At 48.8% G+C, this 27,440-nt stretch overlaps 1 protein-coding gene across 2 annotated transcripts; it reads right to left on the bottom strand.

The window, feature by feature from the left end:
- Positions 1 to 547: 547 nt before the first annotated feature.
- Spi1 (Spi-1 proto-oncogene) lies at positions 548 to 24,810 on the bottom strand. 2 transcript variants are annotated; one of them, XM_045136161.1, is made up of 5 exons: positions 24,594 to 24,810; positions 21,727 to 21,826; positions 2,517 to 2,704; positions 1,625 to 1,790; positions 548 to 867 (listed from the first exon to the last, which is right to left on the bottom strand). In XM_045136161.1, exons 1-5 carry the CDS (start codon positions 24,636 to 24,638, stop codon positions 548 to 550), a joined length of 819 nt encoding a protein of 272 aa, XP_044992096.1. In that variant the 5' UTR covers positions 24,639 to 24,810. The 2 variants fall into 2 exon arrangements, with proteins under 2 accessions (XP_044992096.1, XP_044992101.1); XM_045136166.1 differs by having other exon boundaries at positions 21,727 to 21,823.
- Between the last annotated feature and the right edge of the window lie 2,630 nt (positions 24,811 to 27,440).

Raw genomic sequence — 27,440 nt, 5'->3', positions numbered from 1 at the left:
TCAAAAAGCCCTCTCCCCACACAAAAACAGTAACTAAATAAGAAAAAGAAAGAAAGGAAAAGGAAAATAGCCCTTGTGTGTCCACGGTCCCTATGCCCCCAGAGTCCAGCACCGCACACATCATCCACAGGACAAGTAAGGAGAAAAGTCGCAGCACGCAGGGGCCTTGACAAGGTGCTGGAACGTTCTGCGGTTGGTGGGCGCTTCCCGAGGCCGGCTCTCCCTCCAGCCCAGGCTGACCTGGAGCAACTCAGAGCGAGAGCCTCCTCGCTCCGCGGGCGTTCACCGAAACCTCGGGAAAGAGAGAGACGGGCGCGGCGGGAGGAGAAGCTCAGGACAACTTTACTAGTTCTTCGCGAGGCTGCGGGGCGAGGGAGGCGGGACGGGGGCTGCTTAACAAGGCGTCCAATGTACAGAGACGGGCGAGTCCGGGCGGGAGGCGAAGCGCGGCGGGCGGCGGGCGGCGCCGGGGCCCCGCCGAGTCCGGGCCGCCGAGGGCTTTAATGCTTCGGGCGGGGCCGGCGCGGCGCGGCGGCTCGCGGGGCGCTCAGTGCGCGGGGAGGCGCCGCTCGGCCAGGCCCCCGCGGCCCAGCACCTCGCCGCTGAACTGGTAGGTGAGCTTCTTCTTGACCTTCTTCACCTCGCCCGTCTTGCCGTAGTTGCGCAGCGCGCGCGCCATCTTCTGGTAGGTCATCTTCTTGCGGTTCCCCTTCTGGATGCCCCAGCGGTGCGCCAGCGCCTCCTTGTGCTTGGACGAGAACTGGAAGGTGCCCTTGTCCTTGTCCACCCACCAGATGCTGTCCTTCATGTCGCCGCTGCGCAGCAGGTCCAGAAGGAACTGGTACAGGCGGATCTTCTTTTTGCTGCCTGTGGGAGAGAGGCCAGGTGAGGTGGGGAGGTAGGGACCCTTCCCAAGAATCCCCCCCCCAACCTTGGCAGATGCATACACTCACCTGTGCCAACTCATGCACATGCCCCCCCCCACAGCCTCACACCTACTCCCCATGCTCAGACATGTCCACATGTCCACACACTCACATATCCCCATCTATGCACACACCCCACATGTCTACACACATGCCCACAGCCACTCACACACGTATACACACACAGCCTCACACCTACTCCCATGCTGACATGTCCACGCACTCGCATACCTCTGCCTTTGCACCCCTCCACGTGTCTACACACATGCCCCCCCCACACACACACACAGGTCATACATTCGCACACATCAAGGATACACAGATGTACACACCCTCATACACTGTTTTTTTTTCCAAGGTAGGGTCTCTCTCTAACTCAGGCTGACCTGGAATTCACTATGTAGTCTCAGGGTGGCCTCGAACTCACGGTGATCCTCCTACCTCTGCCTCCCGAGTGCTGGGATTAAAGGCATGCACCACCACTCCCGGCTCCTCGCACACTTTTTGAAGAGATGTCTTTTACACTTACAACACGCACAGGCTCACAGACACATGTGGAGATAGAGAGATGCACACAGAAGTTCCTACAAAGTGTTCCCACACTCACACGGCGCTGCGGCATGGCCTTGGCTAAGCGCTTAAACACAGCCAGGATCAGATCAGGACCAGCTGGGTCAGAGGCTAAGGCAGGACCCTACCTGTCTCTCCATGCAGAAGGCCAGGCCCAGGCTCCAGGCCGTCAGCCTCCCCATCAGACACTTCCAGTGGGGGGCTCTGCCGCTCTCCCTCCTCCTCATCTGAGCTCGGCTGGTGGGCTGGGGACAAGGGTGGGTAAGAGAAGCACATCCGGGGCATGTAGGAAACCTGGAAAGGGAAGGAAGGGCAGTAATCAGCAGAGGACAGGAAGAGTGAATGGAAGGCTAAGGAAAATTAGACAGTCCTGCCCACCACATGCAGGGATGCAGCTCATTGGGCTTGCAAGTATCAGCTGCCCACGGGGCTCTGGTTCAGGGCAGGTGAGGGTGGCCTTGTTCTTCTATGTGTCTGGCCTGGCAGTGGCCCTGGGAGGAGAGGAGGACTACTACTACTGGGGTGCAGTGATTTGGGTGCAGGAAAGAGCCAATGAAGAGACAGTGGCGGTTGGTGAGGGGTGGCAGATCCACAGGGGCTATTGACTGGGGTTTGGATCTGTGGAATGGACGTAAGTCATGGAGGTCATCAGGGAGTGCAAAAGACCAACAGAGGTCGGCAGAGGTTGGTGTTTGGTGACTCAGATGCTGGGAGCATGAAGGGACAGTAAAATGAAGGCTGTAGTCAGTGGGAGCCTGAAGGCACACAACCAGGCATGGGTGAGGAGGGTAATTGAGAGCTGGGGGGTTACACGGGGGCTACCCATGCTCTGTGAGACGAGATAAGGCTATGGGGTCATGAGGTCAGTTGGAAGGTCAGCATGGCCGTTGGGGCACCGGCCAATGTTGGCGCTGTGAGGCAGGAAGCCACGTTGAGTAAGAACCAGTGTCAGCTTCCTGTGAAGCTTCCACGCCTCACCACAGGCCTGTGGGGGGACAGAGGACAGCTGGCAGCACGTACCTGGTGGCCCAGGCTGGCATGGGGTGGTGCCATGGGGGTGTCGAGGACATGCATCTGCTCCAGCTCCATGTGGCGGTAGAGCTGCTGCAGCTGAGGCGGCTGCACGCTTTGCAGCTCCGTGAAGTGGTTCTCTGTGAAGCTCTCGAACTCATTGTGCATGTGGTGTGGGTGAAAGTCCCAGTAATGATCTGTGGAGACAGCCCGGTAGACGACCGTGAGCTAGGGGTGGTCACAGTATAATAAAATAGCAACCCAGGCTCCTGTCAGGCTGGGGAGAAAATTTAAATGAATCTTCTTTATACCAGCTACAGTAACACATGCCTGTAAAAACGGGAGGTGGGCCGGATGGGATGGCATGCACCGTTAATCTCAACACTCACGAGGCCAAGGAAGGAGGTTTGTTGTGAGTTCAAAGCCAGCCTGGAACTACAGTGAGTTCCAGGTCAGCCTGGGCTAGAGTGAAATCCTATCTTGAAAAACAAAAGAAAACAGGAGATCGAGGCACAAGGACCAGAAGTTCAAGGTCATCCTGAGCTATATGAGAGAGAGAAAAAAAGAAAGAAAGTGGGCTGGAGAGATAGCTTAGCAGTTAAGGTGTTTGCCTGCAAAGCCAGGTTTGACTCCCCAGGACCCACATTAGCCAGATGCACAAAGGGGCGCACGCATCTGGAGTTCGTTTGCAGTGGCTGGAGGCCCTGGTGCGCCCATTCTCTCTCTCTCTCTCTCTCCCTCTTTCTCTGTCAAATAAATAAAATATATATATATATATATATATATATATATATATATTTAAATTTTTTTTTGTTTATTTGACAGCAACAGACAGAGAGAGAGAAAGAGGCAGAGAGAGAAAGAGAATGGGCACGCCAGGGCTTCCAGCCACTGCAAACAAACTCCAGACGCATGCGCCCCCTTGTGCATCTGGCTAATGTGGGTCCTGGGGAATTGAGCCTCGAACCAGGGTCCTTAGGCTTCACAGGCATGTGCTTAACCACTAAGCCATCTCTCCAGCCCATAAATATATTTTTTAATGTCATCTCCTTTAACACTCATCTACACTGCTACTTTATAGAGCAGACCTTAGGCTTAGACAGGCCACATAATATGCCCAAGGTTTAAGGTCTCTGCAGTGGCCAAGCCAGGAGCTAGGTCTGAAGCAGGGCTCAGAGTGGTTCTCAGTCACCATTTCATCCTGCTTCCAGAGTGGTGGGGGCGGGGAGGGGCAGGCTTCTGAGCCAGAGTCTGCACCCTGGCTCTGCCATTTATAGATTGTGTGGCCTCGGGCTCGGGCCTCTCTGGCTCAGGTGGGCTCACCTGTAAGCTGGGGAGAATTGTTGAGGCTACGAATGAGCTCACACTTGCAAGAATTCCTAGTTCCAGAGCCAGCCCTAGGAAAAGCTGATTCCCTTCCCCTTCTGTTTTAACCTCCCACCAGCTCCTGGCTGCCCACAGTCACATGCACATGGCCTTGTCACATGGCCAAGGTGTGACAGCAAAGTCACAGGGCTGACATTCCTCACACACCAGAGCTTGTCCAGACCCACGGGGCTGCCTCTGCAGCTGCATGTGGGTTCCAGGGAGGCTTACAGGAACAGAGACTTCCCTGGAAAGCCCCCGGGGCTGGCCATCATCTGCGGGAGGCAGGGCAGGGTGGATTCGAGTGTGGGGCACAGCCACATGGCCCTGGCAGCCCTGTCTGGAGACTAGGGAAGATCTCTGGCGTGGTTTCTCTCTTATCTTTTCCAAGAACAAAGTCTGTAGCATGTCTGAGGGATTTCCTGGACACAGTTTGGGGTCTACAACAAAGGCATTTTCTCATGTGCCCCAAGTAGTATAGAACATGCCAGACCACAGCATTGTCTGAACATACCCACCAACAGTGTGCATGTCTGCTCATGCCAACATGCCTGCCCATCATCTTCCCTCTTTTTCTTTGCCTCTCACCCAAACATATCCTCACTCCCACATCCCTAAGAAATGCAGTGGGGGCTGAAAAGATGGCTCAGTGGTTAAAGGCACTTGCTTGCAAGGTCTGATGGCCTGGGTTCCATTTCCCCAGTACCCACCTAAAGCCAGATGCACAAAGTGGCACATGCATCTGGAGTTCATTTGTAGCAGCAGGAGGCTCTGGCATGCTCATACTCAATCTCTCTGTGTCTGCCTCTTTCTCTCAAATAAATAAAAAAATTAAAAAGAAATGGAATACTTTTGCTCTGGACTGGATATTATAGAATTATTTGTTTTGTTTTTGTTCTTTAGAGGCAGAATCTCACTCAGGCTGATCTGGAACTCCCTCTGTAGTCCAAGATGGCCTCAACTTCACAGTAATTATCCTACCTCAGCCTCCCCAGTGCTGGGGTTACAGGTGTGAGCCACCACATCTCACTATGGCTCTTGCTAAGTGGCGGCTTTGCCTGTGTGACCCTATGTGACATTCTTCAGCTGAGCCCCACCTCTAGGAGGAGGTTGTATAACATACAGAAAGCACATGATTTGGGAGCTGGGTGGAGCTGGATTGAAACCTTGGCTGTGGCACTTACTGTTGTGTGGCACTAAGCATGCCATTCCATTTCTCTAGGCCTGTTTCTCCACCTAAGTGGGCTAATAATTACCCCCATCTTATTAGTTCATTGTGAGGAGTAAATTCCTACAGAGTGCTTAGAATAGAACCTGGCATGAAGTAAGAATCAACACTGGGCTGGAGAGATGGTTCAGTGGTTAAGGTGCTTTCCTGCAAAGCCTAATGACCCTGGTTCAGTTCCCCAGTACTCACATGAAGCCAGACGCACAAAGTGGTGCATGCATCTGGAGTTTATTTATAGTGGCTGGAGGCCCTGGTACACCCATTCTCTCTATCTGTCTTTCTTCTCTCTCTCTCTCTTTGCTTGCAAATAAATAAATAAAAATTAAAAATTAAAAAGAAGCAACATTAACTATCATGATATTAATATTTTGTTCTGAAGAGCCTGCATTAACACACCTATAAACTCAGTATTCTGAAAGGACAGATGAGAATACAAGTTTGAGGCCAGCATGGACTATGTGGTGAGACTGTCTCAAAAAAAAAAACAGCCGGGCGTGTAAAATGCCTGCTGATCCTGCCCACCCCCCACCCACTGCAGATCCAGGGGTGTGTGGTAGGTAGCCCTGGGTGCTTGCATTGCTCTGGGGGTGAGGTGAGGAGCACCTGTGCTCTTTTTCCACCCCCATCACTACCCCATACTAGCTCTTCCTCAGAGCCCTGAGCTCACTGTGGTGGTCCCAGCGTAAGGCCAGCAGCCAGCACGTCCCCAAGCTCTTCTGAGTCCACCTTAGAGGCCGGGGAGTCCAAGGCATCCTCAGGGAAATGGGCACCAAACAGATCTATAAGGAAGCTCTGGAACCCATCCCTGGGTCTCCCGGAGCCTCTGGCAGAGACTTCCTGTGGTACAATGAAAGTTTCAAGCCTCACCTTTACCCTTTATTTGGGCACTCAGGCAGTTGCGTAAGGAATGCTGTCTGGTCACAGGGTCATTCCAAATATGGGTTCTTATGAGAACAATAAGAGAACACCTTCCCAGTGTAAAGGTCAGGCCTCCTGAGCTCTCAGAACTCATTTCTGGGCATCTCTCAGATTTCCCTCTGTAGCCCACATTGGCCTGAAACTCATGGTGATCCTCCTGCTTCAGTCTCCCAAGTGCTAGGATTACACATGTGAGCCACCATATCTGACACTCTCTCTCTCTCTCTCCATATATATATATATATATATATATATATATATATATATATATATGTATATATATATATATATATACTATTTTATTTATTTAAGAGACAGAAAGAGACAGACAGAGGGAGAGAATGGGTACACCAGGTTCTAGCCACTGCAAACGAACTCCACACGCATGCACCTTGTGCATCTGGCTTATGTGGGTCCTGGATCCTTTGGATTTGCAGGCAAACACCTTAACTGCTAAGCCATATCTCCAGCAACCCCCCCCCACCCCACCTTTTTTCAAACAGAGTCTTGTGGGCCCCAGACTGGCCTCGAATTTGCCATGTTAACTAAGGATAACCCAGACACACACTACCATGACCAATTTTGAACTCCTGATTGTCCTGCCTCCACTTCACCAAGTACTGAGTTTACAGACATGCACCACCATGCCCAAATTGGACAACTCAAGTTGCACACAGTGGCTCTCACCTATAATGCCAGCACTTAGGAGGATGAGGCAGGCAGATCATTATAAGTTCAAGGCCAGCCTGGTTTACATAGTGAATTCAGGACAGTCTGGGCTAGCGAGTGAGGCTCTATCTCAAGAAAATAAAACCAAACAACTTGGATAACGCTTCGTGATTGCATTTTTTAATCCTTTTTTATATTAAATTAAATTTGTTTTAATTTTTTTTTCTAGTGTCTCACTCAAGCCCAGGCTGACCTGGAATTCACTCTGTAGTCTCTCAGGGTGGCCTCTAACTCATGGCGATCTTCCTACCTCTGCCTCCCGAGTGCTGGGATTAAAGATGTGCACCACCACGCACAGCTCTTTTGGGTTTTTTAAGGTAGGGTCTCCCTCTAGCCCAGGTGGACCTGGATATCTCACTGTAGTTCCAGGCTGGCCTTGAATTCATAGCAATCCTCCTACCTTTGCCTCTTTTTTTTTTTTTTTTTTTTTGAGGTAGGGTCTCACTTTAGCTCAGGCTGACCTGGAATTCACTATGTAGTCTCAGGGTGGCCTCGAACTCATGGCGATCCTCCTACCTCTGCCTCCCGAGTGCTGGGATTAAAGGTGTGTGCACCATTCCCGGCTGCTTAATGCATTTTTAATATATCAGACATATGCTAAGAATCTAACCCACATTCTTGCATTTAACTCTCACTCTAACTCTGAGGAGGTAGCCGTCAGAGCAGCAATCTCCTTTTGAACAGTAAGGAAATGGCGACTCCAAGATGTTCAGGTTGTTTATAGTCATGATCCAAACCTGTTTTGTCTAATTCTAGAAACTGAACTCTCACTGGTATACCATTGTCGCGATGAGGAACAAGGCTATTAATAAGAGCTTTATGGGGCTGGAGAGATGGTTTAGCAGTTAAGGTGCTTGCCTACAAAGCCTAAGGACCCAGGTTTGATTCTCCAGGTCCCACATAAGCCAGATGCATGTGATGACGCATGCATCTGGAGTTCATTTGTGGTGGCTCGAGGCACTGGCACACTGATCCTCATTCTTTCCCTCCCCCACCCCTCTCTCAAATAACTAAATAAGAGCTTTATGTAAGATCCATGGTGACCTTGAGAGATTTTAATGACTGTTTGCGTCCATCAGTCTTTCCATGGTCATTGACATGTTATTAATCATTTTATCCATCATTAAACTACCATCCATCCAACCATCACCCACCTGTCCCTCCATCATCTACCCATAATCCAACTTGTGTTTACCCACAAGTCATTCATAATTCAGGTATCTACCTATCCCCCAGCCACATCAAAAGAAGCCATTGTCCTTTTATTTATTTACTGAAGACAGGGTTTCACTGTGTAGCCTAGTCTGACCTCAAACTCATGATTCTCATACCTCAGTTTCCCAAGTACTGGGATTAAAGTATCTTTAAAACAGAGAAGACTGGGCTGGAGAGATGGCTCAGCAGTTAAGGTGCTTTCTTACAAAGCCTAACAACCCAAGTTTGATTCCCCAGTACCCACTTAAAGCCAGGTGCACAGTGGCATATGCATCTGGAGTTCATTTGCAGCAGCTGGAGGCCCTGGAGCACCTGTCCATTCTTTCTCTCTCTCCTCTATCTCTCTCCACTTGCAAATAAATAAATAACATTAAAAAAAAAAAAAGCCAGGTGTGGTGGCACATGCCTTTAATCCCAGCACTGGGGAGGATCATTGAGAGTTCCAGGCCACCCTGAGACTACATAGTGCATTCCAGGTCAGCCTGGAGGACAGCAAGACCAAGACCCTACATTGAAAAACCAAAAAATAGAGCTGGAGAGATGGCTTAGCAATTAAGCTCTTGTCTGTGAAGTATAAGGACCCCAGTTCGATGCTCAATTCCCCAGTACCCACATAAACCAGATGCACAAGGTGGCACATGCCTCTGGAGTTCGTTTGCAGTGGCTGGAGGCCTTGGTGTGCCCATTCTATGCCTCTTTCTTTCTTTGTCTGTCTGTCTCTCTCAAATAAATAAATTTAAATAAACAAAAATTAAAAAAAAAATAAAAATAAAATAGGGCTGGAGAGATGGGCTTAGCTGTTAAGGAGTTTGCCTGCAAAACCTAGGGACCCAGGTTCGATTCCCCAAGACCCACATTGGCCAGATGCACAAGGGGGCACACACATCTGGAGTTCTGGAGTTCTCTTTCTCTCTCTCTCTCTGTGTCAAATAAATAAAATAAAAACAGATAAGATCAAGGCAGGCTAGCCTTGGCCAGATAAATGAGTTCAAGTTTAGCCTGAGCTACATGAGACCTCATCTCAAAAAAAAAAAAAATTTTTTTTTTTTTGGCTTTTCAAGGTAGGGTCTCACTCTGGCCCATACTGACCTGGAATTCACAATGGAGTCTCAGGGTGACCTTGAACTCATGGCGATCCTCCTACCTCTGCCTCCTGAGTGCTGGGATTAAATGCGTGCACCACCATGCCTGGCTTCAAAAATTTTTTTCTTTAAATATATTTATTTATTTATTTATTTGAGAGAGAAAAAGAGGCAGAGAGAAAGAGAGAGAGAGAGAGAAAATGGATGTGCCAGGGTCTCCAGCTACTACAAACGAACTCCAGACACATGTGCCCCCTTGTGCATCTGGCTTCCATGGGTTCTAGAGAATCAAACTGGGATCCTTTGGCTTTGCAGGCAAGCACCTTAACCTCTAAGCATCTCTCCAGTCCCTCAAAAAAATTTTTGAAAAGGAAATACAGAGCCAGGTGTGGTAGTGCATGCCTTTAATCCCAGCACTCTGGAGGCAGAGGTAGGAAGATAACTGTGAGTTCGAGATCACACTGAGACTACAGAGTGAATTCCAGGTCAGCCTGAGCTAGAGTGAGACTCTACCTCCAAAAACCAAAATAATAATAAGTTACTAATCCTGTGTGCAGGGATTAAAGGCATGCGCCACCATGTCCGGCTAATTATTTAATTTAAAAATAATAATAATAATAAAGGAAATACAGAGACAAAGGAGATGAAGAGTCAAGAAAAGAAGAGTGAACAGGTTCAGATTCTCAGCACAGAGACTGGGGCCTTCACCTGTAATTGTTCAAAAGATTCCCACCACTGAGGACAGCCTAGCTGCTCTGTATTGGGACAATAGGAGTGCTGGATTCTTTTGGGGAAAAAAAAAAAAAAAAAAAAAAGGGCCCGAGGAAGAATGCTGATGTTTATCTCTTCATTTACAGTTTCGGCAGTGTAGTGTACCTAGTACTGGTTCTGAAAGCATTAAGGTGCTGGAAATGGACTGGGAAGATTGCTCGTGGTGAAAGGCACTTGCTTGCAAATCCTGACAGCCCAGTTCATTCCCCAGTACCCACATGAAGCCGATGAACAAAGTGGTGCATGCATATGGAGCAAGAGGCCCTGGCATGGCCATTCAGTCTCTCTCTTTCTCCTTACAAATAATTACATTTTTTTCTGGTGTGGGGGTTGGAGGAATGGCTTAGCAGTTAAGACGTTTGTCTACAAAGCCAAAGGACCCAGGTTCAATTCTCCAGGACCCACATAAGCCAGATGCACAAGGTTGGCACACGCATCTGGAGTTTGTTTGCAGTGGCTGGAGCCTTGGCGTGCCCATTCTCTCTCTCTCCCTCTCTTCCTTCCTCTTTCTGTCTGTCAAATAAATAGATAAAACCTTTAAAAATATTTATTTATTTATTTTGGGTTTTGGAGGTAGGGTCTTGCTCTAGCTCAGGCTGACCTGGAATTTACTATGTAGGCTCAGGCTGGTCCTGAACTCATTTTGTAGAGGAGCTAATCTAGCTGTTTGTAGACTTAGTACTTACCCAAAGTTGTCATCTTGTCACCTGGTATGTCTTAGGAATGTAATGAGTATGTGTTGCCTGTTTCCCTGGGTGTTTTTGCTTAGGCAACATGTATGAATGTTGACATTTTCTTTCTGTGTGTAGTAGGAAAAAAAATTCACAATTCTTTTTTTTTCCCCAAGGTAGGGTCTCACTGTAGCCCCGGCTGACCTGGAATTCACTGTGCAGTCTCAGGGTAGCCTCAAAGTCATGGCGATCCTCCTACCTCCACCTCCCAAGTGCTGGGACTAAAGGTGTGTGCCACCACACTCAGCAAAAACAATTCTTATTGTTGTTGTTTTGTTTTTCAAGATAGGGTCTCACTCTATCCCAGGCTGACCTGGAATTCACTATGTAGTCTCAGGGTGGCCTTGAACTCATGATGATCCTCCTATCTCTGCCTCCGGAGTTCTGAGATTAAAGGCATGCGCCACCATGCGCAGTTTAAATTCTTTTTTTTTTTTAAGAAATGACGCTGTGGGCTGGAGAGATGGCTTAGCGGTTAAGCGCTTGCCTGTGAAGCCTAAGGACCCCGGTTCGAGGCTCGGTTCCCCAGGTCCCACGTTAGCCAGATGCACAAGGGGGCGCACGCGTCTGGAGTTCGTTTGCAGAGGCTGGAAGCCCTGGCGCGCCCATTCTCTCTCCCTCCCTCTACCTGTCTTTCTCTCTGTGTCTGTCACTCTCAAATAAATAAATAAATAAAAATTTAAAAAAAGAAAAAAAGAAATGATGCTGAGCCAGGTGTGATGGTGTAGAAGTAGGGGGATCACTGTGAGTTCAAAGCCACCCTGAGACTACATAGTGAATTCCAGGTCAGGCTGTACTAGAGTGAAACCCTACCTCAAAAACAAACAAACAAACAAAAAAGCCTTAAAGAGGGTCATGACGTGCATGTGGTTCTGAAGATGGCAATGTGAGCAGGGTTGAGGTCCCTGCAAGGCAGCCCTATGAGGCCATTGTATGGAGGTGTGAAGACAAACTGTAGGCTGCACTGGACACTGCAGGGTTTTGGAGATGTCAGGACTATGGATGACCAACAAGGAAAGCTGCTTGCTCCGGCTGAGGTAGGTCCACCCTGAAAGCATGCAGCACAGCTGGAGGGGGAAACTACCCAAACCTCATGGATCCCAGAGGATCTAATCACAGGTTCCAAGTGCTGGGCATGGAGCTGCAGGATTTGATGTTTGCCCTGATGACATTCTATCTTGCATTGGTCCAGCCTTCCCTTGCTGCACCTTCTTTTTTGTAATAGGAATGTTTACTCTGTGCCATTATGTGTTGGAAGTATGTAACTTGTGTGGTTTTCATTTTTTCTTTCTTTGTTTTTTCAAGGTAGGGTCTCACTCTAGCTCAGACTGACCTGGAATTCACTCTGTAGTCTCAGGATGGCCTTGAACTTACAGAGATCCTCCTACCTCTGCCTCCCGAGTGCTGGGATTAAAGGTGTGTGCCACCGCACCTGACTTATTTATTTATTTATTTTAAAGTAGAATTTCACTCTAGCTCAGGCTAATCTGGAATTCACTATGTAGTCTCAGGGTGGCCTCAAGCTCATGGTGATCCTCCTACCTCCGCCTCCCAAGTTCTGGGATTAAAGGCATTTGCTAACACTCCGGGCTTATTTTTTAAAAATATTTTTATTTTTGTTTACTTATTTGAGCGAGAAAGAGGGGTAGAGAGAGATAGATAGAGAGAGAGAAAGAGAGAGAGGGAGAGAGAGAGAATGGCTCACCAGGGCCTCTAGCCACTACAAATAAACTCCAGACATGTGCACCACCATGTGCATCTGGCTTATGTGGGTACTAGGAAATTGAACCTGGATCCTTAGGCTTCGCAGGCAAGCACCTTAACCACTAAGCAATATGTCTAGCCCTTGTGTGTTTTTCAAACATATTTATTTATTTATTTGAAAGGTAGATAGAAAATGGGCACACCAGGGCCTCTAGCCAATGCAAACAAACTTCAGATGCATGCTCCTCCTTATGTATCTGCCTTACATAAATACTGGGAAATTGAACCTAGGTCTTGAGGCTTCACAGGCAAGTGCCTTAACCACCAAGCCATCTCTCCAGCCCCTAACTTGTGTGTTGGTCTTATAAGTCTTACAGTTAAGTTTCAGAAGAGACTTTGGACATTTGAGTCATGTTGGGATTGGTAAAGACTATAGGAACTGTTAAAGTTGTTAAAGATCCCTGAGACTCCACAGTGAATTCCAGGTCAGCCTGGGCCAGAATGAGACCCTACTTCAAAACACCAAAAAGTTGTTAAAGATTTACATCAAGAGGTAGCCCTGAATCTATGTGAGCTAGGAGCAGCATATGGCAGTTTGAATGAAATGTCTCCTATAGCCTTGTATGTTTTGTATCCTTGATCTCCAGCAGGTGGCAATTTGGGAAAGTGGTAGAGCCTTTAGGAGGTGGTCCCTTGCTGGACGGCAGGTCAATAGGACCAGAACCTGGGGTTGATTAGTTCAGCCCTACTGGGTGCTGTTACCTAACTCATTCTCTTTTTTAAATATGTTTTATTTAGTTATTTTTATTTATTTAAGAGAAAGAAAGAGGGAAGGAGGAAGAAAGAGAGAGAGAGAGAGAGAGAATGGGCATACCAGGGCCCGTAACCATTGCAAATGAACTCCATACACATGCACCATCTTGTGCATCTGGATTTATGTGGGTACTGGGGAATGGAACCTGGTCGTTTGGCTTTGCCGGCAAGTGCCTTAACCACTACGCCATCTCTCCAGCCCTCTAGCTCATTCTTGTTACTATCTCCTGGCTGATGTGACAAGATGTGATGTCCAGCCTCTGCTCTGCTGTGTTTGCCCTGCCATGATGAAATTTCCCCTTGAGATTATAAGCCAAAATAAAACGTAACTTCCATACACTGCTCTTGGCTGGGTGTTTTGTCCCAACAATGGGAAAGTAACTGCTACAAGGGGCCAAGAAAAACACCTTTTCAGGAAGTCACACCCCAGCAGACTAGGGCTCCTAGAGCCCAAGCCTCTTCTGAAAAGCATTCAGATGTGTCAATTGAGACCTAGAGAGCAAAGAGCTATAGATCTCATGGCACTTGTTTCTTTCTGCTATGCATCCTGGTTATTGGAGTTTTATCTTTATTCATTTTATTTATTTATTCGAGAGAAAGAATGGATATGCCAGGGCCTCCAGCTAGTGCAAAAGACCTCTAGACACATGTGCCACCATGTGCACATGGCTTACATAGGTACTGGGGAATTGAACCTGGGTCTTTAGGCTTCACAGGCAAGCACCTTAATAGCTAAGCCATCTCTCCAGCCTTGGAGCTTTAATTATTTACCTTGATACAAAGATGAATCTGTAAGATCTGTCTTTTATGCATTCTACAGCATCTTATACTGTGCCCAGTCACTTAGCATGTTTGTTAGATGGATGGGTGAATGTAAAGATAGAGAGAAGGCTTGTTAGGTGGAGGGAAGGACAGTTGCAGAGGATTATGGGTGGCTGATTTGATGGGTGTGTGGATAAATTGATAGGTGGCTATATGGTTAGGGATATGAAAGGTGAAAGAATATATGCAACTCCAATGTATGGATGGATGCGTGGGTAGGGTGAGGGTGGGGTGGTGGGTGGTTTGTAACTCTCCTTCACCAATCCCATCACAAACTAAATTCTTCCACACCTATTAGGATGACTACTGATTTAAAAAAGAAGAAGAAGAAAGAAAAAAAGAAATATAGGGCTGGAGAGATGGCTTAGCGGTTAAGTGCTTGCCTATGAAGCCTAAGGACCCCGGTTCGAGGCTTGATTCCCCAGGACCCACGTAAGCCAGATGCACAAGGTGGAGCATGCATCTGGAGTTCGTTTGCAGTGGCTGGAGGCCCTGGCGTGCCCATTCTCTCTCTCTCTCTCTCTTTCTCTTTCTCTCTCTCTCATAAATAAATGAAAGTTTTAAAAAATTTATAAAAAAAAAGAAAGAAAGAAATATAGAAATTAGGGCTGGAGAGATGGCTCAGCAGTTAAAGCACTTGCTTGCATCCTAAGAACCCAAGTTCAATTCCCCAATACCCACATAAAGCCAAATGCACAAAATGGCGCATGCAACTGGAGTCCATTTGCAGTGTCGGGAGGCCCTGGCATGCCCATTCTCTCTGTCTTCTCCCTCTCTCTCTCTCTCTCTTTCTCCTTGCAAATAAATAAGTGGCAAGCATTAATGAAGATGTGGAGAACACTGTGCACTGTTGGGATGGTGCAGATGGTACAGCCACTATGGAAGATGGCCGTTGCTCAGAAAACTAAAGATAGAATTAGCCCGGCATGGTGGAGCACGCCTTTAATCCCAGCACTTGGGAGACAGAGGTAGGAGGATTGTGGTGAGTTCAAGACTACCCTGAGACTACATAATGAATTCCAGGTCAGCCTGGGCTAGAGTGAGACCCTATTTTGGAAAAACCAAATAATAATAATAATAAAGGTTATTAACTCCTATGAGCCCTACCTTTATGCTTTATCTTGAATCTGCCCACCCCTGTTGTCTCTCCTGCCACAACTCTTGTCTGAGTCTCCATCCATGTGTCTTTCCTGGATTACTCCATCATTTTCCTAAGTGCTGTTTCTCCAAGTTTCTGTTTTTACTTCCCTTTCATCTGCTCTCTACCCAGCAGCCAGAGAGAACATTTAGTTTTTAGAGGCTGGCTGTGACCTGCCTGAGACTACATGCTGGATTCCAGGTCAACCTGAGCTAGAGTGAGACCCTACCTTTAAAAAAAAAAAATCAGTAAGTATGGTGGTACATGTTTGTAATCCTGGCACTTGGGAATCTGAAGCAAGAAAATTCCTAATTTGAAGTCATTCTGTGCTACATGGTGAGATTGTGTCTCAATAAAAAGAAAGAAAAACTGGGCATGGTGGCACACACCTTTAATCCCAGTCTCTCGGGAAGCAGAAGAAGGAGGATGGCTGTGAGTTCAAGGCCACCCGGAGACAACATAGTGAATTCCAGGTCAGCCTAGCTTACAGCAAGACCCTACCACGAAAAAAAAAGAAAAGAGGGAGACAGAAAGGAAGGGAATAAAGAAATAACTTCTGAGAGATAAAATAGAAAAAATAAACATATGAAAACAAAATTCAGATTACAAAAAAGAGAACATAAACCGGGCGTGGTGGCACACGTCTTTAATCCCAGCACTTGGGAGGCAGAGGTAGGAGGATTGTTGTGAGTTCAAGGTCACCCTGAAGCTACATAGTGAATTCTAGGACAGGCTGAGCTAGATCATGACCCAACCATTTAAAAAAAAAAAAAAAAGAAAGAAAGAAAGAAAAAGAGGAAAAAAAAAATATTTGCACCCTGAGTTCTATTCGCAGCCAAACTGCCACTCGCCAGCATAGAGAAAAGATAGGAGCGAAACAAAACAATGCGACCGTGTGTTGTAAAGTGGTAAAAGCAAAAGTAAAGCACAGAGAGGTCGAATATCTTGGCCACAGTCACCCTAGATAGCGACGGGGAGTGGAGGACGAATCCCAGCATCCTACACTCTTATCTCCTTGCAACAGTGCCACCAGAACACAGGGACACGGAGGGGTAATCAGAGTGCAGGTAATCAAAGGACATCATGTGGCCCGGCTGAGAGTCATCACTACACGGTCCTCACAATGGGCACGTTCGTTCAAACATGTAGCTGCCAAGGAAGCATGGAGAACTGTATGTGTGCCGTGTGAACTGGCTGCAGTCCAAGTCCCCTCTTCACAGCACAAGTGCGCAGATGGTATCTCAAACTGAAAAACCAGCTGATTCATCTCTGCTCAGCGCCCAGAAGCCTTCCCTGCCCTGATAAAAACCAGTACTTGTGAATGACGACGCTCAGGATTCTAGTTCATACCTTCACTTGCACATTTACACAGCACTGTGGTAGAAAGGTTGCTTTCGGTTCATAAGGCGGCCACTGCCCCTCTCACACATGCTGTGTATGTTACGCAACGGGCAGAGCAGCATGGTAGGTCAGCTCTACTTTTGGAGGAATAGAATACGCATGTGTGTATAGATAGTCACCAGCACACAGGATCTGCAGGGACAGATGGTGCCACAGTGGGGAGGAAGGCGAGGAAGAGAAGAGTCTCTTGATATGCTGGGCTTGTTACATTATACCAATGATTATTCGCGATTCTAATTAAAACTTAAATATCAGCTGGGTGTGGTAGCACGAACCCTTAATCCCAGTACTCAGGAGACAGAAGTAGGAGGATCACCTTGAGTTCGAAGCCACCCTTGGATTACATAGTGAATTCCAGGTCGGCCAGGGCTGTAGCGAGACCCTACCTCAAAAAAACAACCCACCCCCCAAAAAAAACCCTTAAATATCTAAAATGTATTTAATAACATATTATTCAGATCATTGCCATTTTCCTGCTCAAAGATCCCCAGAATGGTTGATGGTGCAGTTCAGAGATAGGGATGGGCCTTGGATGCGTGAGGCCACAGGATATATCCCACAGTCCTCCGTGCCTTCACACCTCTTGTGAACTGCTGACCACCTGGCTTCATTTCGTCTCCATGAGCCAGTGCTCAGCAACCTAGGCCCTCTGTGTGGCTGTCCTACTGCTTTTGTGCCTAGGATTGCCTCCCTTACCTATCTCCCCCATGCAGTTTCCTTACTTCATTCAGATACCCACCAGTCAACCGCTACCCTCTTCCTTGACGACTCACACGAGCATGCCTCCACACTGCTTTACATCACTGTCAATCATTATAGGATATCTGTGCCCTGTTTGCTTAGCTCATCATGGACTCTCAGGTGTCTACATCAGGGGCTAGATACTTGGAATGCAGAGACTCTGATGGAGGGAGCAATGCTAGAGGAAAAAGGGAGGAGTGTGTTCAAGGTAAGTGGTTGAAAGGATAGGAGGATAGGTGGGTGGGTGAGGAGATGGATGGGTGGGTGTTAGACAGGAGCGTGAGTACATGAATGGACGCGTGTTGTGGATGGGGGGATGGGTGGCTAGTATGCTGTCACCCATTTAAGTACACAATGACCTATTTGATCTCTGCTCCTTCCCTCCCCCCAGACTCCTCTTTGGGGGGTATTGTAAGACTACAGCTTTATTGAAAATTTCCTTGGACTCATTCTCAGCATAGAACACAGCCTCATAGATTACACTCGTTACCTCATCGACTCACCACACCTCTGTAAGTTACCTCCATGTCTATAGATGAAGCCCAGGGCTCAGCAAGGTTATGTTGCTTACACCAAAGCGACACGTCTCTAAGTGAAGCCAGGGCTGGGCCCAAGTCCACCTCCAAGCCTTTTCACTAAGTCTCACAATCTAAACGTGTGGACACAGAGGACGGAAATCAGCAAAGGGACATGGGCAGTCTCCTTTCTTGAGTCTTTGGGCAGTATCCACCATCAGGTGTTAGAAGGTTTGGCACAGATACCAATTGGTAACGATGGCAGAGGGTAGGCAGTGGGCAGGACCAGGGACACCTGGCGGAAATTCTGGGTTCATGCTTAGGTGTCCGCCTAGGAGTTATTCCTATAGTCCCACCCAGATATAAATAACCCAATGGGGGACTTGAGCCAGGGAAATCCAGAGTTCCTGTGACTCCACCGCACTCACTCCACCAGCCTAGGACCAGTTGGATTCTAGACAAGTGGTAGCAACCTTAATGGCAGAAAGGGTAAGACCCAGGCTGCCAAAGACCCAAAAGATATATGCCTCTGCTGGGCTGGAGAGATGGCTCAGCTGTTAAAGGCACTTATTTGCAAAGCCTGCAGACCTAGGTTGGTCCTGATTAGATTGCCCTGTACCCACATAAGACAAAATGCACAAAGTGGCACATGAAAAAAGAATTCCAAATTCTTTTGCAATGGCAGGAGGCCCTGGTGTAACCATATTCTCCCTCCCCCCACCCCGCCAGCAAATAAATAAATAAATAAATAAAACGTTTTTTAGCCAGAGTGGTGGTGCACACCTTTAATCCCAGCACACAGATGACTGAGCTAGGAGGATCACTGTTACTTCAAGGCCAGCCTGAGATTACATAGTGAATTCCAGGTCTGCCTGGGCTAGAGCAAGACCTACCTCAAAAAAAAAAAAAAAGGTTTTTAAAAATTTGATAAAGGTGCTGGAGAGATGGCTTAGCCGCTAAGGCGTTAGCTTGCAAAGCCAACGGACCCAGGTTCAACTCCTCAGGACTCATGTAAGCCAGATGCACAAGGGGACACATGCATCTGGAGCTCATTTGCAGTGGCTGGAGGCTCTGAGTGCCATTCTCTATCTGCCTCTTTCTCTCTCCTTCTCTCTCTCTCTCAAATAAATAAATAAATAAATAAATAAAAATATTAAAATTTTTTTTTTTGTTTTTTCGAGGTAGGGTCTCACTGTAGCCTCGGCTGACCTGGAATTCACTTTGGAGTCTCAGGGTGGCCTCAAGCTCACGGCAATCCTCCTACCTCTGCCTCCCGGGTTCTGGGATTAAAGGCATGCGCCACCATGCCCGGCTTAAAAATTTTTAATAAAAGATTGGCTGAATGTGGTGGTGCATGCCTGTAGTCCCAACATATGGGAGGAAGAGGTAGGAAGATCTCTATGAATACAAGACCACCCTGAGGCTACACAGTGAATGCCAGGTCAGCCTGAAGTAGTGGGAGACCATACCTCTGAAAAACACAACAAAACACAATAATTTTTTTTTTTTAATTAAGGGCTGGAAAGATGGCTCAGCGGTTAAAGACACTTGCTTTTGCAAAGCCTGATGCTGGAGTCCTGTTCCCCAGTACCCATGTAAAGCCAGACGCACAAAGTGGCACATACAGGCCCTGCCTTGTCCATTCATTCCTCAGGGAAGTGCTCGAGCAAAGTTTTTTGGGGAGGAGTTCCAGCCCTCCATTGCTTTCTTTCTTTCTTTCTTTTTTTTTTTTTTTGTTTTTCGAGGTAGGGTCTCACTCTGGTCCAGGCTGACCTGGAATTAACTCTGTAGTTTCAGGGTGGCCTTGAACTCATGGCGATCCTCCCACCTCTGCCTCCCGAGTGCTGGGATTAAAGGCGTGTGCCACTACGCCAGGCTCATTGCTTTCTTTTAAAAAAAAAATTAATAAATTAGGGCTGGAGAGATGGCTTAGCCGTTAAGACACTTGCCTGAAAAGCCAAAGCACCCAGGCTCAATTCCCCAGGGCCCACATAAGCCAGCTGCACAAGGTGGCGCATGCGTCTGGAGTTTTGTTCTTTTTTTTTTTTTTTTTTTGCAGTGGCTAGAGGCCCTGGTACTCCCATTATTCTCTCTCTCTCTCTCATAAAAATAAAATATTTAAAAACAAGAAACGTTTCCAACCCCAGTGAAAGAGGCTGAGAAAGCGCGCGGTGCTTGCGGGACCTGGGTCACCAGGGGGCGCCCTCCTCAAACCCAGAGGGACCGCGTTTGCAGACCTGCCTGCGGCCAGGGCGGCCAGGGCGTAGGGGTCACTCAGACCTAGTTCTCAGGCTGGGTGAGGAGCGCTGTGCATAAAGTGGGACAAGGGAGACTTTTTAGCATTCTCGGGGTTTCCTACAGAGAGGATGTGTTTCTTACATAATCCCAGCTAAATTTAAAAGGACAACGGAAGTTTAAAGCCTTCCAAGCCCTGGGGTTAGGAAAGAAGCCTGAGCCCCTTAGGTGAGTGGTACCCCCCGCTTCCAGACAGCCTTCATTTTGGACGCCGGGTGGGAGTTCCTGTGAAGCTGCTTTCAAGATTTGACATCCAGATGGAAGATCCCTAAATATGGGACTCGCCACAGATGGCATCCCTGGGTGACGCTGTCAGCTGTGTCGTCTCCCACAGCTATGGCACCCACATGTCTCTGTTTTGTAGGCTGCAGACACCCCCGCGCCCCTGGACTCTAAAAGCCTGGAGAATCCACTAATCAGGACCCATCCCTTAACTGGGTCACCTCATCCGCTTCTGGTGGCCCTGCGCGGGTCCCAACCTCAGAGAATGTCTCTCCTCTCCCCTGAACTTGCTCCAGGATAAGGCAGGCCTCCAGGTGGACAGTTAACCCAGGCTTCTTTCCCACTACGAACAGACTGGGGATCTTGGCCTCTGAACAAGGGGTCTTCCCATGCTTTCCCTTAGCCCAGCAGCACTGAACTGGGGGGAAAGGAAGGACGGTTGTCATAATGGTTGTCATGTGCAGTGGAAGAAGCTGATGCTGTAAGCCTCCTACAGACATAGCATTATTGAGACCTAAATGTCAATAGTCCCACAGCTGACGCTGAGAAAGACTGCTAGCCACACAGAGCAGGGGGAAAATGGCCCAAGGAGTGTTTGGGATATAAAGGGGCAACATGAACAGAGGAAAGGGATGGGGTGAATGGGCAGAGGAAAAAGCACTGGGCAGTAGAACGACTTGTGTTTCACTGGTCCAGGATAAACCATCCAGCTCCCTAAGCCTCTGTGTCCTAATTAAAAAAAAAAAAAAATATATATATATATATATATATATATATATATATATATAGTATATAATTTATTTATTTGAGAGAAAGAAAGAGGCAGATAGAGAGAATAGGCATGCCAGGACCTCCAGCCACTACAAATGAACTCCAGACACATACGCCACTTTATGCGTGTGGCTTTCAGGGGTATTGGAGAAACAATCCTGGGTCCTTAGGCTTTGCAGGCAAGTGCCTTAACTACTAAGACATCTCTCCAGCCCCTGTGTCCCCATTTTTCAAAAAGTCCCCAAGCTTTACCTATTCTCTCTCTCTCTCTCTCTCTCTCTCTGCTTGCAAATAAATATTTTTTAAGTCAAGAGCTGGAGATATGGCTTAGCAGTTAAGTCATTTGCCTGTGAAGCCTAAGGACCCAGGTTCGATTTCCCCAGGTCCCATGTAAGCCAGATGCACAAGGTTGCCCATGCATCGGGAGTTTCTTTGCACTGGCTAGATGCCCTGGTGTGCCCATTTATTCTCTTTCTCTCTATCTGTGTCTTTCTCTCTCTCAAATAAATAAACGAAAACAAAGGAGAAAAATGTCCCTAAGCTAAATGTGACAGAAACCAAGCTTGCCCTTGGCATGGACGGTGCTCAGGGAGAGGGTGGAGTGGGTGGCAGAGGTGCAGGGATGGGGGAGCTGTGTGCCACTGATTCTCAGAATTCCAAAGAAGTCCTGGGGGCTGTTTCCTCTTTTTGTCTCCAGCCCCAGGGCACACTCTGGCCCAGGCCAGGCCAGGAAGAGGGCCGCTGGGCCTTGCACTTACCGCTGTGGCTTTCTCCATCGCTGCCAATGAAGGGGTAGTAGTCGTGTGTCTGGCGTTGGTACAGATCCGGGTCATAGGAAACCAGCTCTTCCGATGGCTGCTGAGAGAGGAGGGTGTCAGGACCTGGACTGTGGGATAGATCCCAAGCAGGTTTGCACTCAGGGCTGGACTGAGTCCTGGGTCAGTGCCTCAAGAAGTGGGGCAGGGCCCCAGGAAAGCAGCAGGGAGAGATGGGATGGAGAGGTCACAGGTCAGAGGCCCAGGGCTGATGGAAGGACATCGCCCCAGCCTCCTCACTGCTCTGCTTACTCCTGCAGCCCCCTCACGTTCTCCATTCACGCTGACATATTCCTTCCCCCAAATGTACACACCATCCCAGCCCCCATGTAGATCCCCTCCTGCACGTCCACTCATACTCTTGGCCATCTGTCCCTATGTTATATGTAGACACACGCACCTTCTCACCCCCCCCCACTACACACGCATTTAATTTATTTTATTTTTGTTTCTCGAGGTAGGGTCACACATGTCTTTATATCTACTCTGTGGGCCACTTATGCTCACAAATGCATACACTTTTTTTTACACAGTCACTCCTGTGGCACAGTCACACTCGCTGACACACACACACACACACAATGCATTCCAGCCATCAATGTTCGCACCCACAGCCTTCCACAGAGCCACCCACATGGCGCAGTATGTTCTGTTATTGCCTGCTGGCCCTTCCCTTCCTCCCTCAGCCTGTGTTCAGCTCCCGGCAGGTGTAGGGCCACCACAAGGATGCTGATGGTTTGAACAAAAGTCACCCAGGCTTTGGGGACCAAGGGACAGAGGGCTTAACCCCGCTCTCTTTCCCCCCTTACTAAGATACTTTCTGTCCCTCCTTCCTTCTCCCATTTCTTTTCTTTCCTCCTCCTCCTCTTCCCCCTTCTCCTTACTTTCCGCCCTGTCCTTCTCACGCTTTTCCCAATAATCTCCTTCCCTTCCCATCTCTCTCTCACTCCTGGCCAATTTCTGTCTCCTCTTCCTCCCTGTTCTTCTATACCTCCTCCTCCTCCTTCCTCGTCGTTTTTTGTTTGTTTGTTTGTTTTTGGTTTTTTAATGGTAGGGTCTCCTCTACCCCAGGCTGGCCTTGAACTCACAGCAATCCTCCTACCTCTGTCTCCCAAGTGCTGGGATTAAAGGTGTGTGTGCCACCACACCTGGCTTTTTCTATCCCTTCTTCCTTCTCCTCCTCCCCTCCCTCCTTTTGCTCTTTTCTCCACCATCTCTCGCTGGCTTGGGCACAGAGACATGCACACCCGCAGCCTTCCCAACAATCATCGGGCCTCTTCCCCCTTCCCACTCCCCAGCCTGCAGTGTGCTCGAAGATTGCACAATAATTACTGCCGCTCTCGGGCTTGCTTAGGGTTGCCTTGGGAGCACCCCCCCCCCCCGTTTAGAGTGGCTTCTGGGGCTGAAGAAGGGACTGGGATGGGATTCCCAAGGGGATTTGCCCCCTGCTCAGCTCTGGATGGGGTTCAGGACTGAGAGGTTAGTGGTCAAATACAGTGGGCCAAAGCCCCAGGGCCTGTGGGGTGGTTGAAGCGAAGTGGGCTGGGACCACCTGGACCACCGGTGCACAGCCCTGACACCTTCTTGGTCCTTGGTGGAGGAAGAGGGTCAAGGCAGGAGAGCCGATGATCAGGCCTGGCTGGGCTAGGCTGTGAGGGGCCCGGAGCTGCCCCTCCCCCTGGGGTTTCCAGGCAGCACACCCAGCCTGCCCAGGATGTTGGCTGTGATGTCAGGCCTGGGGTGCCTCCTGCAGCTCTGTAACTGGGTAGGGTGGGGAAGAGCTCAGCCTGTGAGCCAGGAAAGCTGAGTCAGGTGGGCAGGCCCTGCCCAGCCCTTCCCAGCTCCCCTCAAGAATGGGAGAAGGCAAAAGGGTCCTCTCTGAGGTATCCTACACTGCCACCTGCCTAAGCGTGTCACTGTCACCGAGAACTGGAGGACAGTGGTGATCGAACTCTCCTGCTTGCCTCTATGCTCCTGGCGTCCCACGGGATGGGACTCCTGCATCTTCACCTCTAGACTTGGACCCTGTCCTTTTTTCGCCCTCAATCCAGTCTATGCTCAACCCGGGCCCTACCCCAGCCCTAGCCTGGGTCCCAGCTCCATCATCCCTTGCCCACCCTTTCACTGAACTCAGCCTTGGCCCCAGAGTTCCCTGCATTGTGTCTCTTGTATGTCTGACTCCTGCCCAGCCGGGCCCCAAGACCTCCCTATTGTCCCGGCCTTTCAGGGACGTGTAGGTCCAAGTTCCAACACTTGGTTCAACAGTCTTTTTTCTTTTCTTTTTCTTTTTTTTTTTCCTGTGCTAGGCCCCAGACTGGGCACTGAGGACCCATGGTGACCCAAAGTTCTACCAACCCTTGATTCACGAGCTCCCTGGTCTTGGGTCGAGATCTTGCCTGTTGCTTTCCACCCTCAGCTCTTCCCATCCTGAGGACTGGCTTCTCCCCAGGCCAGTCTCCCCACCTCCTCCACAAGCTCTCTATGGCCACCCTCACCATCCTCAGCTCAGCACCCAGCACCCTGCCCGACAGCTCGGCCTGTTGCTGAGTCTCATCTATAAATAACTGTTCAGGCCCCACCGATCACAGCCCCACCATGGGCCCGGGCGGCAGCCCTCAGCCCGCCCAAGGCATGCTCCGAGGAAGCCAATGGCCCCTTGCTAGGTCTCAGGCCAGCAGCTCTGGGGAGGAAACACCAACTTCCCACTGATAGGGAGTCGGAGGGCAGCGGGTGGGCTGACAGGGTTAGTGGCAGGCGGGCGGGCATCCCAGAGCCCAGGGTTGGGCTGGTGGCGGAGCCCCAGTACTCACAGGGGGGACGAGGGGGAACCCTTCCATTTTGCACGTCTGTACCATCCAGCTGAGCTCCAAGTCGGTCAGATCCCCTGCTTCGGTGGGGGCCAGTGCGAAGCCCCTCAGGATGGGGTGCCCCGGTCAGGGGGCTGGACAGTCCTGGGAAGGACGCAGGGCTCAGGCCTGCCCCCTGAGCTACAGGAGCCCTGGGCGAGCCCCCTCCCTTGACATTGCAGGGCCAGCACAAGTTCCTGATTTTATCGAAGGGCCTGCCACTGGGAGATAGTCCCCTTGGGGTGACATCACCGCCCCAGCCCGTTTGCATAAATCTCTTGCGCTACAGGAAGTCTCTGGCCGGCTGGGGCAGGTGGTGCTCAAAGGGCTGGCCTGGGAGGCCATGGGGGCCAGGCCCCCTGCCCAGAGGAAGCTGGAGCTGGGAGGGAGAAAGGCTAATTCTACCAGCGGAAGGCCTCCGCCAATCCAGACCCCAAGCCTTGCTGGAGCTGTCCAATCCCCCAACCCAATAACGTCTACTTCTTTTGACCTCCCATGTGGCCAACAGTCGCCTCCTTGGGGTCAGCATAGGGCCTTTACTTTCTTGGACAGGCAGAGCAGGCTGAAGGCTCAGATCCCAGGGCTCCTAGGCCCGGCTCTTCGGGTGGGCCCTCCTGTTAGATCTGCCTAAGTGGGGCAGAGCCTGACACTGCTTCGCTCCTTTCCTGGCTCTTCTCATGGGCTTCTGTCCCTGGGCAGAGCCCTGACTTCTTATCCAACTGTATGAGTATCACAGCTGCTTTCCGATCCCTACAGACTCTGCTTTCTTTGTTTCCCTACTCTTTGCCAATGTTGATAGCAATCTGCCCTTCCTCATTGATAAGCTTTTCTTGTATTCATCTCCATTCATCTCTTTTCCCATCCACCTATGCATCTATCTGGTTGTTTGTTTATCTATCTGTCCATCAAGAAGGCAGACATTCATTAGCTTTCTGTTCACCCAACTGTTTTTGTTTGTTTGTTTGTTTGTTGGTTGGTTGGTTGGTTGGTTGTTTTTTTTTTTTTTTTTTTTTTTTTTCTAGGTAGGGTTTCACTCTAGTCCAGGCTGACCTGGAATTCACTATGTAGTCTCAGGGTGGCCTCGAACTCACTGTGATCCTCCTACCTCTGCCTCCCGAGTGCTGGGATTAAAGGTGTGCGCCACCACACCCAGCTCAAACTGTCCATTTGTTGAATCATTTCTCTGTCAGTCTACTCATCCACCTACCCAAGTGTTTGCCTTACATGTCTGTCTAAACACCTACATGTCCATATGTCAGCTTGTCCACCTGCTATCACCCCATTAGTCCCTATTTTTAACTGTTTTCCGTCATATATCCAACTTTCAATCTGGTCACTTATTGGCTCACCTACTCATTCACTCATCCATCCATATACCCACTTGTTTATCCATCCATCTACTATCTATCCACCCATCTATTCATCCATTAATCCATTCATCCACATGTCTACCCACACGTGCATCCACCTACCGTAATGTCCATCCAACCATCCACACATCGTCCCAATAATAACTGAGTTTCAGACTCTATGAGTGGTGTTAGGAAAGCAGAAAAGTTTCCTGCCTGCCTTCAGAGTCTACTGAGGCAGATCCAAGGATGAAGAGACCCTTTCTTTCTTTCTTTCTTTCTTTCTTTCTTTCTTTCTTTCTTTCTTCTTTTTTTGGGGGGTGGATTACAAGGTAGGGTTTCACTTTAGTCCAAGATGAAGTGGAATTCACTGTGTAGTCTCAGGGTGGCCTCCAACTCACTGTGACCCTCCTACCTGTGCCTCCCATGCTGGGATTAAAGGTGTATGCCTCCACACCCAGCCCTTTTTTCTTTTCTTTCTTTCTTTCTTTCTTTCTTTCTTTCTTTCTTTCTTTCTTTCTTTCTTCCTTCCTTCCTTCCTTTCTTTCTTTCTCTCTGTCTCTCTCTCTCTCTTTCCTTCTTTCTCTCTTCCTTTCTTTCTTTCTTTCTTTCTTTCTTTCTTTCTTTCTTTCTTTCTTTCTCTCTCTCTCTCTCTCTCTCTCTCTCTCTCTCTCTTTCTTTCTTTCTTTCTTTCTTTCTTTCTTTCTTTCTTTCTTTCTTTCTTTCTTTTTGAGGTAGGGTCTCACTCTAGTCCAGGTTGACATGGAATTCACTATGTAGTCTCAGGATGGCCTCCAACTCATAGTGATCCTCCTAACTCTGCCTCCCAAGTGCTGGGATTAAAGGTGTGTGCCACCACACCCGGTGCCTTTCTTCTTTTTAAGGCGGGTTTTACTATAGTCCAGGTTGACCTAGAACTTACTTTGTAGCCCCAGGCTTACCTCAAACTCCTGACAATCCTGCTATCTCACCCCCCCACACACACCAGTGCTGGAACTAAAGGCGTGTGCTACCATACCTGACCCCACTGATCTCTGGTGAATCTACTCTGCTGAAGATGGACTTCTTGATCATTCATTTTCCTCCCACGTATAATTAATCTTGTTTTATTTGTTCTCACTGATACTGTAAGTCTAGCCTGGCTCCTTCCACTGCCCCCACCAGTGTTTCTTCGTTACCATCCAAAAGCAGGTATTGAGTCAGGCATGGTGACTCACCATGAGTTCGAGGCCACCCTGAAACTACATAATGAATTCCAAGTCAGCCTGGGATAGACTGACGCCCTACCCTGAAAAGCAAAAGCAAAAACAAGTAAAAAAAAAAAAATTGAAAGCCAGGCATGGTGGCACACACCTTTAATCCCAGCATTCGGGAGGCAGATGTAGGAGGATCGCCATGAGTTCTAGGCCACCCTGAGACTACAGAGTGAATTACAGGTCAGCCTGGAACAGAGTGAAACCCT

The sequence above is a fragment of the Jaculus jaculus genome, chromosome 1 (genome assembly GCF_020740685.1).
Source record: "Jaculus jaculus isolate mJacJac1 chromosome 1, mJacJac1.mat.Y.cur, whole genome shotgun sequence".
Classification (NCBI taxonomy): Eukaryota; Metazoa; Chordata; class Mammalia; order Rodentia; family Dipodidae; genus Jaculus; species Jaculus jaculus.
This window is presented reverse-complemented; position numbering and strand designations above follow the sequence as displayed.

Coding starts and splice junctions, on each gene's coding strand:
- Spi1 (XM_045136161.1), bottom strand. CDS start 24,638: ATGGTACAGACGTGCAAAATGGAAGGGTTCCCCCTCGTCCCCCCT. Junction 2,705..21,726: donor CGATGGAGAAAGCCACAGCG/GTAAGTGCAAGG, acceptor CTGTCTCCACAG/ATCATTACTGGGACTTTCAC. Junction 1,791..2,516: donor ATGCCAGCCTGGGCCACCAG/GTACGTGCTGCC, acceptor TTCCCTTTCCAG/GTTTCCTACATGCCCCGGAT.